At 37.2% G+C, this 15,912-nt stretch overlaps 1 protein-coding gene across 2 annotated transcripts in view; it reads right to left on the bottom strand.

Annotated features, from left to right (window-relative positions):
* Tok (tolloid-like protein 1 tolkin) overlaps positions 1–15,912 on the bottom strand; it is a 105,699-nt gene continuing 89,787 nt past the window's right edge. For both annotated transcript variants that reach the window (XM_076306149.1, XM_076306150.1), the window contains exons 7-15: positions 14,567–14,797; positions 13,512–13,736; positions 12,070–12,537; positions 9,534–9,656; positions 9,054–9,372; positions 7,425–7,716; positions 6,730–6,943; positions 5,197–5,447; positions 1–1,956 (exon numbers count right to left, since the gene is read on the bottom strand). In XM_076306149.1, coding sequence (XP_076162264.1) covers positions 1,786–1,956; positions 5,197–5,447; positions 6,730–6,943; positions 7,425–7,716; positions 9,054–9,372; positions 9,534–9,656; positions 12,070–12,537; positions 13,512–13,736; positions 14,567–14,797 — 2,294 coding nt within the window. In that variant the 3' untranslated portion in view covers positions 1–1,785. The remainder of the gene's footprint in view (positions 1,957–5,196; positions 5,448–6,729; positions 6,944–7,424; positions 7,717–9,053; positions 9,373–9,533; positions 9,657–12,069; positions 12,538–13,511; positions 13,737–14,566; positions 14,798–15,912) is intronic.

The following is a 15,912-nucleotide window of genomic DNA, read 5'->3' as shown; positions in this document are numbered from 1 at the left end:
TTTTTCTTCTTCGTTAAATCGTTACACTCTGATCGGTCGACACGATCCGTACGATCCGATTGGAACCGTCTTCGACGGTCTCTCGACTTGTCGGCGACGTTCGATGGTGTTTTTTTTTTGTTTTCGAGAAAAAAAAAAGAAAAATTAAATTTCAAGGTGTTCCCCTGGATGGACAATTTTCGTAACCCCGGATGATACGATGCACCGAGTAAACAACGTTCCCGGATGTCCGAGAACGACATCGTTGTCCTTTGAAACGGAGTCAAGTATCATTTTTTTGTTCTTTTTCTTTTTCTTTTTCTTTTTCTTCTTCCCCCATGTTCTTTTCGACATCGCGCATAATCGCGACGACACTCGTCGCGTGGATTGGATAAATTGGGCCATCCTGTGCGTCGTCGTTTCGTCGTCGTCGCTCTGTTTAATATATCTGCGCCGAGAAGCCACGGACGAGATTACAAGAGACAAGAGAAAACTTTGTCGGAAAATCCACTCGGATTAGCGTAATATCTGATCGCTCGGCGATCCTATCGACTACATATAAAACGGCACGACGTCTACGTATCTAAATTTTTATCTATGTACAATAAACGTTCGACGAGAACCCCGTGTTCGGTGCGCGCGCGCGTACGCGCGGGAACAGTTCGGGACGAGATTGTTCGAGGCTCGCCTTCAAATTTCTATCGCCGACTTTAGGATCTCGGTCGGCGCTATCTCTAAATTTATATCTAGATTACCCAAGTATTTGCACAAGTTGTCGTTTCGGAAGGTTCGCGGCCGAGAGACGCCACGTTTCGGTGAAAAGCGTCGACGTCTATCGACCGCTACGAGAAATACTCCCGTTCTTTAATCTTTCCTTTCGTTTCTCTATCAACTTTCGAACCGTGGTTTCGTAACTCCGTTGAAAGCAACAGGGAGCACTTCTGTGTCGATGAGAGAAAGACTCGAGACTCGTTCCCTTCGATGAGAATCGAGCTCGAGGATCTTGAAGCTTCGTCGAATCGTATTTTGTTTTTCTTTCCCATTGCGTTTTCTTTTCTTTTTTCTTTTTGTGTTTAATTTTTATTTCTCGGGAGGATGGGGGGGGCAGTGTTCGATAACGATCGACGTAATTCGGGATCGTTTTCTCGGTTTTGTCTCGTCGACAATTCTCGCGCCTTCCTTGTGTCGATCGCTCGTAAATAATTCCCAATCGATCGAGAACACGACCGATCGGTCTCTACGACCTGTTCGTCGTACTTCCTTCTTTCACCCGAACGTGCTGTTTCACTGGGGTCTTGGAACTTATAAGAGTTAACAGTATAATGCAATTCTACCTAAACATATAATGGCACGATTGACCCGATAGGCCGAATTTCAAGGTCGTACATACTAATCCAAATGGAAAGCCGTTTTAGCTAACGCGAGCCTCACCGATGAGGAACCATTGCATCCTGATCGCTTTGGATCGACCATCGGGGTCCAGAACGAGGATTCTCTGGTCCGGTTGATCGCGAATCGGATCACGGATGATCGGTCCAGATTTATCGGTATTTATTATTTTTTTTTTTCGGGGGGTAGGGTGGGGGTTGGTGGTGTTCTTGCAAACGTTGTCGTCGCAAGGTGTCACGGCCTCGACGATCGAGTTAGGATCCACGTGCGTGAGGAATCGACTACTCCGTTGAACGTTTGAAAGGTTCACGGCGGAGACGGTCGAGACGTTTATTCGTTTTCACTTTGTTCGTTACTACGCAAGAGTGAACCGATGTAGAATCCGTAGCCCAGTCGATTGGCGAGGCCGGCCACGGATCAGAGGTTCTCCTCGTCGACGTCCTCGTCTTCTGAACCGCCGTAGTTCTCGCCGCTGTCCTTACGGTCCACCGCGACGAACAAGGCGACGAAGCCCTTGTTCGATATCGTGTCGTCGGTACGGAATCTCACCAGCAACGCCTCGTTCATCGATACGAAGTCGGTCGCGTTCTGGAATTGAAATTATGGTCAATGGTGTGGAGTTGAAGGACGACGATGGTGCAATAGGTTGTTACGATACAAATTGTGGTTGATATTGGGGAGTTGAGAGACGACGATGGTGTAATAGGTTATTACGATACAAATTGTGGAGTTGAGAGAGGACGATGGTGTAATAGGTTGTTACGATATAAATTGTGGTTGATATTGGAGAGTTGAGAGAGGATGATGGTGTAATAGGTTGTTACGATACAAATTGTGGTTGATATTGGGGAGTTGAAGGACGAAGATGGTGTAATAGGTTGTTACGATACAAATTGTGGTTGATATTGTGGAGTTGAGAAAGGATGATGGTGTAATAGGTTGTCACGATACAAATTGTGGTTGATATTGTGGAGTTGAGAAAGGATGATGGTGTAATAGGTTGTCACGATACAAATTGTGGTTGATATTGTAGAGTTGAAGGGCGACGATGGTGTAATAGGTTGTTACGATACAAATTGTGGTTGATATTGTAGAGTTGAGAGAGGACGATGGTGTAATAGGTTGTCACGATACAAATTGTGGTTGATATTGTAGAGTTGAGAGAGGACGATTTTGCAATAGGATGTTACGATACAAATTGTGGTTGATATTGGGGAGTTGAAGGACGAAGATGGTGTAATAGGTTGTTACGATACAAATTGTGGTTGATATTGTAGAGTTGAGAGAGGACGATGGTGTAATAGGTTATTACGATACAAATTGTGGTTGATATTGGGGAATTGAGAAATGACGATGGTGTAATAGGTTGTTACGATACAAATTGTGGAGTTGAGAGAGGACGATGGTGTAATAGGTTGTTACGATACAAATTGTGGTTGATATTGTACAGTTGAGAGAGGACGATTGTGTAATAAGTTGTCACGATACAAATTGTGGTTGATATTGTGGAGTTGAGAAAGGATGATGGTGTAATAGGTTGTCACGATACAAATTGTGGTTGATATTGTAGAGTTGAAGGGCGACGATGGTGTAATAGGTTGTTACGATACAAATTGTGGTTGATATTGTAGAGTTGAGAGAGGACGATGGTGTAATAGGTTGTTACGATACAAATTGTGGTTGATATTGTAGAGTTGAGAGAGGATGATGGTGTAATAGGTTGTTACGATACAAATTGTGGTTGATATTGTAGAGTTGAGAGAGGACGATGGTGTAATAGGTTGTCACGATACAAATTGTGGTTGATATTGTGGAGTTGAGAAAGGATGATGGTGTAATAGGTTGTCACGATACAAATTGTGGTTGATATTGTGGAGTTGAGAAAGGATGATGGTGTAATAGGTTGTTACGATACAAATTGTGGTTGATATTGGAGAGTTGAGAGACGACGATGGTTTAATAAGTTTCCTCATTTGATAAAACTACTTTGCTGCAGTGTTTAATAAGTTTTATCGAACGACAAAAGTTATTCAGTAACCTGGTATTTCTTGGGGTAAAAGGTGTCTCGTTAGGAACGAGCTTGGAATGAGTTTCATTTTCGAAGATGATTTTCATTAAGTGCATCGTGGGTCAAAATTTGAGATGCAAATGGAACTGGGGAGATTCTATGACTCGAAATAAAATGGAAGGGTGAAATAAGGAAATTGAATCTCCGATGCAGTTTTCGAGAAAAATGCATTCGAAGATTGTTTCAGTATACGTGGACTCAATGGTGTATGTATACACAGTGGGTCAAAGTTTGTGGTGCAAATGAAGCTGGGAAGATTCTATGACTCGAAATAAGACGAAAATATGAAGTAAAAAATAATTGCATTGGAGCTGCAGTTTTCGAGAAAAATGCATTCGAAGATTGTTCTAGTATACGTGGACTTAATAGTGTATGTATACACAGTGAATCAAAATTCGTGGTGCAAATGAAGCTGGGGAGATTTTATGGCTCGAAATAACACGACAATATGAAGTAAGAAATAATTGCATTGGAGCTGCAGTTTTCGAGAAAAATGCATTCGAAGATTGTTCTAGTATACGTGGACTCAATGGTGTATGTATACACAGTGGGCCAAAATTTGTGGTGCAAATGAAGCTGGGAAGATTCTATTACTCGAAACAAGACGAAAGTATGAAATAAAGAAATTGAATCTCCGATGTAATTTTCAAGGAAAATGCATTTGAAAATTATTCTAATATATGTGGGTTTAATTGTATATGTATACACAGTGGATAAAAATTCGTGGAGCTGCAGTTTTCGAGAAAAATGCATTTCAAATTTAGTCAAATATATGTGTATCTAACCGACAGTCAGGATTATAAATTCCTCTACAGATGTTTAAAGTATCTTCTGAATATTTGAATCGAAAGATTAATATTTTACACGATTTAACAACCGGTAGAAATTATTCGAATTAATCGTGGAGATTCGTGTTCCGCGAGAGCCACGTTTCGCGCGCTCCTTAAACCGAAACTCGAAAACGGTTATGGAACTTTTTCAATTGGTTCCGTCGAAACTATTGAAACGAGAACTTATACAATAAAAGTTCTCGCGTTATAAGCTCCGTCGAAGATGGCCGAACGAAAGTTTCACTTTGAATAAAATTTATAGGGAACAAAAATAAAAGTTTCCGCGTAACGGGATATTTCCTTCGTCGATAGCAAGAAACTTCTCCATCGTTTAAAAATTTATTCAGGTGTATCTTCTCGACGAAATAAACATTTCAGTCCGATTAAAACATCCACCGTTCCTATCGAAACACCCTTCGCATCACCGAAGAGACACGTATCTGCTACACTTTTCAGGCTTCAACCCTTTCGCTCGTAGCGTGCTAAATATAGCTCACCGAATTCCATATGTTTTAAAACAGTTCTCCCACTTCCTCTAGAATGTATACCAATTGTGTTAAATGCGTAAGTAAATTTTTATCTTCCGATAGAAAAATTCGAGTCACCGATTTAGCACCAGTAAAACCAATTTCACCGATCGATCCAATTTCAAACATCGTTATCGCGCGTACATTTAAAATTGTTCTACGTATTAAAAACAATTTATCTACTCCGACATCTAGTTTAATAGATCCACATCCAGTTTAATAGATCGACATCCAGTTTAATAAATTGACATCGAGTTTAACCGATCGTCTACTTCAATGGATCGACGTTCACTTTAACAGATCAGAATGTTCTCTCGATAGATGTTGTATCACTCTCAGGTAAACGTCCAACTTGAAATTGTTCCCAAACGATATCGTACAGGTGATAACGAATTATACTTACGCCGTTTCCACAATATCGTCCGTACAATGGTCCGGACGTGTCCAGGCCGGCGTAAACTTCGACGAAATCGTAATTGCATTCGCTCTCGGACTCGAGTTGGAACATGAGGAAAGTCAAATGCACATTTTTACCGGGCGGTGCCTCGATCGCCCAATCGCAGTCCGTTCTGTGGTCGTAATTATGATAACCGTACTTGGCGTGCGAGTACAAATGTTTCACTTCGTTGGTCGCGATGAGATGGCCACCGCAAGCTGTGGAACGTAATTATGTCAGGGGAATTGGACTAAACGCCGCGGATTATCCGATATCACGTGCTTCCACGCGATTAACTTCAATGAAACGGACGGTTTTAATATTTCTTACGAACGGAGCGCATACGCGCGCGATTATTGACACGCGATTTCGACGGTTCGTTACGCACGAATGTGTGAAAAGTTTGCGGTTCTCGGTAGAGAAGTTCGGGCGTGTAACGTAACGCAAAGTTTGAAAATGCAATACGCTTCGTTCGATAATGCAATCCTTGTTACGGTGAATATGTTACACGCGTAACTGGAACCGAACGCGAGGAAAACGGAAAAATGTGCAAGTAGAAAGAGAGAAAATACTTTACGTGGTATCGTAAAGTATTATCGACAAGCAAAGATGCAAGTGTGACGTTGTTGCGATTGTTACACGGAAATATTGACTTCCGTTTAAAAAGTCAAGGGTGATTTTGAAATTTTGAAAAGTACATTTTGAAATATTGAAACGTACATTTTGAAACTTTGAAAAGTACATTTTGAAATTTTGAAAAGTACATTTTGAAATATTGAAACGTACTTTTTGAAACTTTGAAAAGTACATTTTGAAATATTGAAACGTACTTTTTGAAACTTTGAAAAGTACATTTTGAAATATTGAAACGTACTTTTTGAAACTTTGAAAAGTACATTTTGAAATTTTGAAATCTTGAAAAATACATTTCGAAATTTTGAAAAGTATATTTTGAAATATTGTAAAGTACATTTTGAAATTTTGAAAAGTAGATTTTGAAAAGAACATTTTGAAAAGTACATTTTGAAATTTTGGAAAGTACATTTTAAAATTTTGAAAAGTACACTTTCAAATCTTGAAAAGTACATTTCGAAATTTTGAAAAGTATATTTTGAAATATTGAAAAGTACATTTTGAAATTTTGAAAAGTAGATTTTGAAATATTGAAAAGTACACTTTGAAATTTTGAAAAGTACACTTTGAAATTTTAAAATTTTGAAAAGTACACTTTGAAATATTGGAAAGTAGATTTTCACCTATGTACATCATTACCTACATATATAACTCGATACTCATATTTGATCTATACTATATATGTTAAAATCAGTTTGTACTAAAATCAATATTAAAAAGTTATTTAATCGGTTCCAGTTACACGAGTATATTTATTATAGACGCGACGAATTATTTACACTTCTCTGTACACGATTTTTTCTGGAATTATAAGTTTGTCTTCGACTTATATCTCTCTCTGTACCTTCTAAACTGAGATTTCCTTACCAGTGCTGTGGCTCGCAAGGAAGCCTTTTCTCTGAACGGAAGCGTCGCTTTTAAAAACCATATACATTTGATTTCCGGTCGCTAGGATTGGATGAGGTTCTTTGGTGCCACAGAATTTACCAAGGATATGACTGTCCGGTGAATCACCATCGTAAATAGCGATGTGATCGTAAGCGCACTCTTGATGAGATTCCATCTCGAAGACTTTGAAAACCTGAGAAAAAAATAATTTAATTTATTGCAAAAAATTATATGATATTAGTGGAACTGTAGAGAACTTGTATCTTTTATCAAGAAAATATTTTTGAAAGATATTGAAATACTTGACAAAGTATTTGGAAAATGTTTGACAAAGTAATTAAAAATATTTGACAAAGTATTTGGAAAATGTTTGACAAAGTAATTACAAATATTTGACAAAGTATTTGGAAATATTTGACAAAATATTTAGAAAATGTTTGACAAAGTATTTGGAAAATATTTGATAAAATATTTGGAAATATTTGACAAAGTAATTGAAAATATTTCACAAAATGATTGAAAATATTTCACAAAATATTTGGAAATATTTGACAAAGTATTTGGAAAATGTTTGACAAAGTAATTAAAAATATTTGACAAAGTATTTGGAAATATTTGGCAAACTATTTGGAAATATTTGAAAAAATGTTGCTACATTATGAAAGATTACTAACTAATTTGATACGGTGACCAGGCTTGGTAACAAAGTGCCAAACGCAATCCTTGAGACCGGGATAATGATCTGGATAGTTCGGTGACGTAATGGTGCCCATAGGTGCGACAATCTCGTATTTGCAACCACCTTCTTTGCAATCGTGTCCATTTTCATGGAGCGTGAAACCGTTGTGACACAAACATTGATACGAGCCTATCGTGTTCTTGCATTCGTGTTGACAGCCGCCGTTGTTGTTCACACACTCGTCCATGTCCGTAAAGAAAACGGCTGCGAAACCTGTTTTCTGAATACTGCAACAATAGACACGATGCAATTACAAATAAAAAATCGAGTAAAATCAATGACAATTTGTAATATAAAAACTTGTACCAAAATATTACACTTCTTAATTTTCACACTTTAATATTCAAAACTTGTACATTTTTTGTGCTTCATAGTTGCGTGAAAATTGTCCATCAATATCGTACAAATTTTTATTTCCAATTTTCCTACGCAAGATCTTAAAATTAGAATTCACTTTGAATCCATTTCAATGTTATTGATAATCGCATCGCTACAAAATCAATTAATTGTTCTAAACAAAATTAATTTAGTCGTATTTATTCGTGAATTATACCAGACACAAACCCTATAATAACTTCGTTCTTCGTTTGATTTTCTATAAGAGAGACGCGCAAAGTATATCTGTAAGCTTGCTCGAGAAGATCAGAGATGGCGCGAGGGGTTATCTAAATACCATGGTGGGGATAGCTTCTCGGTATCCTTGAGCGACTAATTGATGTTATCTTAACTGTAGTCATCGTCTACTACAGAATAGAGAAACACTTTCCATATCGAAATCGACTACAATATCTATCCTTCTAAGAAACGACTCTTCTAACTTTCTCAAGAATAAATTATTTTATTCCAAATGAAGAAAAATTCAAACTAACATCCATCGATCCTTCAATCATGTTATAGTGATGTTCTCGTTGTTATACAAATCGAAAATTTAATCTCGAATTTTAGTTCTCGTAACAATATTTAAAATAACTTCTATTTCAATATTTGCAAATATCCTCCAACCATGTTATTATACAATTCGAAAATTTAATCTCGAATTTTAGTTCTTGTTACAATATTTAAAATAACTTCCATTTCAATATTTTCAAATATCCTCTAACCACGTTCTCGTTATTATTCGAAAATTTAATCTCGAATTTTAGTTCTCGTTACAATATTTAAAATAACTTCCATTTCAATATTTTCAAATATCCTCCAATGATGTTGTTATACAATTCGAAAATTTAATCTCGAATTTTAGTTCTCGTTACAATATTTAAAATAACTTCCATTTCAATATTTTCAAATATCCACCAATGATATTGTTATACAATTCGAAAATTTAATCTCGAATTTTAGTTCTCGTTACAATATTTAAAATAACTTCCATTTCAATATTTTCAAATATCCTCCAATCATGTTCTTATACAATTCTAAAATTTAATCTCGAAAGTTAGTTCTCCTCGCAAATATTTAAACTTAAAAATGAAACACACAAATACGCGTCGATATCCATGGAGAGGTGAACCGTTCGATTCTCTGAAATATTGAGAAATCAGTAACAACTCGTCTCGTCAAACGTTACCTGTTGTCGGACGTGAAAGTCACTCTCATAAAGTTTCCTTCGGATGTGATTAACGGTGGTAATCTCGAGCCGCAGAAGATCCCGTGTTTCCTCAAGATGTCGTCCGCGAGTTTGCTGCTCACCTCCACGGAATCGTACTCGCATTCTTGTTGTCGCGCTTTGGTGCCCTCCAGATCGAAATGGGTGAAATTCAACGTGATACGGTATTGAGGTGGAGCTATGATCTCCCAGACGCAGTCCTTGTTTCCAGGGTAAGTTACCGGAAACGAAGGGCTCGTAATGGTTCCGTTGCTGTCTTCGAAAGCTCCGCCGCATGCATCTAACGGTAATCGTTATGTTTTTTAATCGATAGAAACAAACGAGAACGTCCTATCGAAACGATCCGTATTTAAATATGTTCCTTACCGAGGGAATAAAAAAAATATTTTAAATGTACGTTGTCGACACGATTAGAAAATTGACGATCACTCGGTAATTTACCTTCGCAGTGTTTTCCATCGGAATGTAACTCGTAACCTGGTTTGCAGGAACACTCGAATCCACCCAAAGTATTAATGCAATCGTGTTCGCATCCGTGCTCAATTAGCACACACTCGTCGAATTCTGAAACAATTATTAAACACAATCAGTCGGAATCGATCGCGCGAATCCCGACAACTGCACGTCACGCTCGAAACTTTTCTTCGTTCGTAGTGTACTCGGTATTGTTAACGAGTTTTTCCATCGGTTTGTTTACTTATTATAGGGACGTTCGAGGTTTGAATAAATGAAATTGAACATTCGTGAATTTTTACTTTGCAGTGATGGTTCTTTTTGGACAAAGTATCGTACCAAGAAGTGGGTAATATTGTTTTAATTACAGTTATTTTCATTGGGTCGGACTTGGATTATTTTATCGGTTTGTTTTTTAATAATTATTAGAGAATTCATCTAAGGTACCAACAGTTTCTAATTTTGTTTCACGAAACACTCTATAGAGGGTGTTCTGGGGTTTTCCGGGTAAACTGCGAGGATTTCATCTGTAGGTGATAAATAAGGAAAGAATGTTATATAAAGTGCATTGTATTCGAGCACAAAGTCAACGTTTTGAAACGAGAAATTAAATATAAAATTTACTATGGAAAATACACTAGTACGCAGATCGAATAAATGCAGTCGATCTGCGCACTGCAATAATGCATAGGAAAGTGCATTATTATGTATTCTTTGTGTACAATATTTGTTTATAAGTTCTATAGATTCAATCCTCGCAGTTTGTGGGAAAAAATTCAGGACACTTTGTGCAATACTCAAAAATGAGTTAGTTGTTTTACGTGTCTCGAAAGATAGGTCGATTCGAATTTAGTTAACTATACACTAACATTCTTCTAGGGAAATTAATTTTAATTTTTCCGTACTCTCGTCTTATTTCGAGCCATAAAATTTTTATAACACCATTTGTACCACAAATGCATACACAAATAGGTGCAGGCCTACAAGATTGATTTGCAAATGCATTTTTCTCGAAAACGAACCTTCGATGCAATTTCATTATTTCACATTTTCGTCTTATTTCGAGCCATAGAATCTCCACGATCCCATTTGTACCACAAATGTTGACTCACGGTGTATATCGAAAGGGTATAATATTATAAAAAAATTATCCGAAAATTAAAAAGTTTCCAAGCTAGCAGATGATAATTTCTTTTACATCACCGTAGTAATAACAAGGAAAAACAATATGCGTTTTCTTGAAAAGAATCCCAGTGTCTGATTAGTAATTATTAAATATTGAACCAATATTATGGAACTCAAGAGAAAGACGAAATATATTTTTTCGAAAAAATCTCAGTGTATGATTAGTAATTATCAAATATTGAACCAATATTATGGAACTCAAGAGAAAGACTCAAGAGTGTATTTTCTCGAAAAGAATCCCAGTGTATGGTTACTAATTATCAAATATTAAACCAATATTATGGAACTCGAGAGAAAAACGGAGTATATTTTTTCGAAAAGAATTTCAGTGTTACTAATTATCAAGTATTGAACCAATATTATGAAACTCAAGAGAAAGACACAAGAGTGTATTTTCTCGAAAAGAATCCCAGTGTACGGTTACTAATTGTCAAATATTGAACCAATATTATGGAACTCAAGAGAAAGACGAAATATATTTTTTCGAAAAAATCTCAGTGTATGATTAGTAATTATCAAATACTGAACCAATATTATGGAACTCAAGAGAAAGACTCAAGAGTATATTTTCTCGAAAGGAATCTCAGTGTATGATTAGTAATTATCAAATATTGAACCAATATTATGGAACTCAAGAGAAAGACTCAAGAGTGTATTTTCTCGAAAAGAATCCCAGTGTATGGTTACTAATTATCAAATATTAAACCAATATTATGGAACTCGAGAGAAAAACGGAGTATATTTTTTCGAAAAGAATTTCAGTGTTACTAATGATCAAATATTGAACCAATATTATGAAACTCAAGAGAAAGACTCAAGAGTGTATTTTCTCGAAAAGAATCCCAGTGTACGGTTACTAATTGTCAAATATTGAACCAATATTATGGAACTCAAGAGAAAGACGAAATATATTTTTTCGAAAAAATCTCAGTGTATGATTAGTAATTATCAAATACTGAACCAATATTATGGAACTCAAGAGAAAGACTCAAGAGTATATTTTCTCGAAAGGAATCTCAGTGTATGATTAGTAATTATCAAATATTGAACCAATATTATGGAACTCAAGAGAAAGACTCAAGAGTGTATTTTCTCGAAAAGAATCCCAGTGTACGGTTACTAATTATGAAATATTAAACCAATATTATGGAACTCGAGAGAAAAACGGAGTATATATTTTCGAAAAGAATTTCAGTGTTACTAATGATCAAATATTGAACCAATATTATGAAACTCAAGAGAAAGACACAAGAGTGTATTTTCTCGAAAAGAATCCCAGTGTACGGTTACTAATTGTCAAATATTGAACAAATACTATAGAACTCGAACGAAACCGCACCTTTCATAAACGTTGCCGAAAATCCAGCCTTCTGCACCGATACATCGCTAACGAACTTCACGAGAAGTTTGTTCCCGGTGGATTTAATGTCCGGTGGTATTTTGTAGCCGCAGTAAACACCGATCAACGGAGAATCAGCGTTGTGACCGTCGCGGACCTCGACGTAATCGTACACACAATTATCGTGGTTCTCGATCTCGAACGATTGAAACTTGAGGGCCACTTGGAAGTTCTCCGGCACCGATAACTTCCAAATACACTCCTTGCTCGATTGGTACTCCTCCGGGTAATTGGGTGACTCCAAGTGACCGGTGCCGTCCAATTCGACGTCACCGCCGCACACAGCCTCGTAGGTCGCCGTGAAACCGCGGTGACCGCTCTGACGACTGGACGTCACGTACGTTACCAACATACGACTTCCGGTGGAGACGACCGGCTCGTGGATCTTCCCGCTTCCGCAGAATCGACCTGTATCGCGATCAATTCGATCATTAATTTTTTCATCGAACTATGAGACGAGTGTTCTTCATTTTTATAGACCTCAAGCTCTCCAAATTTATTTATTTATTTTTATTTTGAGAGAGAATATTCCTTTCCATAATTGTGTCTTTCATCGAGCGATCCAAAAAATTCTAAAAATGACACCGCACCGGTAGTATACAATTTTTTCCGTCTTCTCGTCGCCGGTTTTTTTAACGTTTGTTTACCGAAACCAGGAACCGAATTATCAATGTAATCGAAACGATTAAACGCATTTGTGTTGCACTCGTGCGAGATTGTAACGGAAAACAGGAAATAACCGCGAGTTGATTCGGAACAACACGAAATTTATCAAATTTTTCTCTTAATTGGTTAATAAGTTCTTTTTTTTTTCGTTTCTCCGCGAGCGATATAGAGACGGTTCAAAAAGAGAGAAAAATATATTAACGCAACAGTTTATTTTCCCGTGACTTGGTTCAAAGTACTCCGATTGAACGAATACATTGTTATTTACTACTTTCAGTTATCGTTCACTCTGCATGAATTTTAGGATCTTGCGTGGGAAAATTGGAAATAAAAATTTGTACGAGATCGATGGAAAATTTTCACGCAACTACGAAGCACAACGAATATACAAGTTTTGAATATTAAAATGTAAAAATTAACAAATGTAATATTTCGGTATAAGTTTTTAATATTACAAATTGTCATTGATTTTACTCGATTTTAAAAAATCAATTTTCGGTTGTCGATTACTTTTTACCTACACGAGAAGGTAAATATGTTCGTATATTGGATCGAAAAGATGGAAAAGATCGAAAAAGAAAATCTTTGAATATTTTCCCGTTTTGAACGAATGCAATATTCGCGATATAGCTCCGTGATGTACCGAGAGGTAGTCCGGATAAGTATAAATTGTATCCCCTGCTTACAACTTCGTTATCACGCGTTACTCAGCTTACCTAGAACGTTACTCTTGTACCAGTACCCGTCTCTAATCTCCAAGTAGTCGCTGCGACAGAAGTTGCTCTTAAATATGTCCAAGGACGTAATGTTTAAAACTATGCGTTCACCGTGGGTCGCTGTGATCCTCCATTCGCATCGTTCTCCATCTATGGGTGGTGAACTGTTCGGATGAGTCGGGGACCCGAAACTTCCGCTGTTTTCTTGAAACGTTCTACCGCACTCTATGGGAAACAAGAAAACACATGGTTAATTAAAAATGTAAAATGAAAAATTGTAATTAAATTGAAGTGTAGCTGTTCGAGGTGTTCGAGGGAATTATTGAAGAATACAAAAGAATCCTTGTATTCTTTTTAGATAGTCCATATTATGAACAGTACACTGATATTGAAAATATAATTAACATTCGTATTCTATATTGTGTAAGATACTTAGAAGGTTCTATAAAGGTAATATTTAATATAGTAGGTATATCATGTGGAATAGTATAGTTACTATACTACTGATACTATTATCAATACCTATACCGATATCGATAATTAATATATATTCTAAAATACCCAAAATATTCGTATTCTATATTATCTAAAATACTTAGAACATTCTATAAACGTAATATTTAATATAGTTACTATACTACCGATACTATTAACAATACCTATACCGATATCGATAATTAATATATATTCTAAAATACCCAAAATATTCGTATTCTATATTATCTAAAGTACTTAGGATATTCCATAAACGTAATATTTAATATACTAGGTGTATCATACACAATAGTACAGTTACTATACTGCCAATGCTATTAACACTACTATATCGATATTAATAGCATAATTAATATATATTCTAAAATACCCAAGATATTCAAAGTACCCTATAACACAGTATTCACTATAGTATATTCATCTACTATAACCACTGTGTCCCATATTATTGCATATCATACAATTCGAAGCAAAAGCATTTCACAGATCCAAGGTGCGTACACCGGAACATTTCTTTGTTAAATTCCACGCGTTAATTAACAACAATCTGGTAAACTTACTGTGACATTTGTAGAGAAGGTTCGTTTGAGCGATGTCACCTTCGCTGAGCCGAAGTCTCTGCCCTATCTCGGGACGTTTCTTCCCGTCCCTCTCCATTGGAAGAATGGTGTCCAAGTACGTACCCCTCGAGAACGTGTTCTTCGCATAGTGCATAATCGAATCGTAATCGTACGGCAGACCCAGGGAATTTACCTCTTCCTCTGTCAGTTTGTTGAAATTGTACTCCTGACCTGCGAAGATGAAAATTCAGGGTACAGGTGATCGTTACTCTACAAAAGAGTCATTCATATCGTTTTTCGTTTTCCATTCTCAGATCTAACCCAAATCTAACCTAGACTTAACCCAGACTTAACCTAGATTTAACCTGGACTTAACTCAGACCTAACCTAGTGAATTTACCTCCTCTGTTAGTTTGTTAAAATAGTACTCCTGCCCTCGAAAATAAAAACTCAAGGTCTAGACAACAGTTACTCTACAGAAGAGTCCTCCATATTGTTTTTCGTTTTCCATTCCCAGACCTAACCTAATTTACCGCCAATTTGTTAAAATTGTACTCCTGCCCTGGAAAGTAAAAATTCAAAGTATAGGCGATAGTTACTCTACAGAAGAATCCCCCATATAATTTTTCCCTTCCAGAACAAATTTGCCAAAATTACATCCAACACTATATGTCCAAATTTAGATAATCAACAACGTTTCGTCCCGATCTTCCCTCAGATACTTTAAAACCCACCACCGACGCGCTCCTGTACCTGAAACGCTGCATCAGATTCTCCTCGACCTGGTCCATTTCCACGATAATACTCTTCCATTCGTATCCACCACATCGGTATCATTTATTTCTAATCCGTTGCAACCGCGAGCTAACGCGCACGGCATCGAGCATACGTTCCGTCGTACAATCCACTACGTCGTCCTAAATTACCCAGCTCGCGTCGGCAAACATTTGACGTTGGACCGCTGAGATCTCGCGTCAAATAACTAACTCTAACTGCACGGCTCGTGACTCGACGTACCAACGCCGTCACCGATGCCAAAGAAACAAAGGCGATCGATTCCATTGACCGTCCAACTTCTGTTGCCAAAGCGTTCGACAGTGTCAACCGTTTCCGGTACACAACGGGGACATACGTCAGGGAAACGAGTTGCCGTTCGATTGTTGTTCGAGCAACTATTCTCCGTCGCGCGCCAAGTGTTATTCGATCGTTGGGGACCAGCCGCAGCCCGTTCGATTGTCGTTGGATCGTTAAAACTGATCCAATGGCGGATGGCTAACACGATCCGGTCCGTGTCCAGCGGGCAATTTCGCCAATTGGTGACGTTTCGTCGAAAGGTGCCGGTCCAA

The sequence above is a fragment of the Ptiloglossa arizonensis genome, chromosome 3 (assembly GCF_051014685.1).
Source record: "Ptiloglossa arizonensis isolate GNS036 chromosome 3, iyPtiAriz1_principal, whole genome shotgun sequence".
Classification (NCBI taxonomy): Eukaryota; Metazoa; Arthropoda; class Insecta; order Hymenoptera; family Colletidae; genus Ptiloglossa; species Ptiloglossa arizonensis.
The sequence above is the reverse complement of the archived record's forward strand: the minus strand, read 5'-3'. Positions and strand labels throughout refer to the sequence as shown.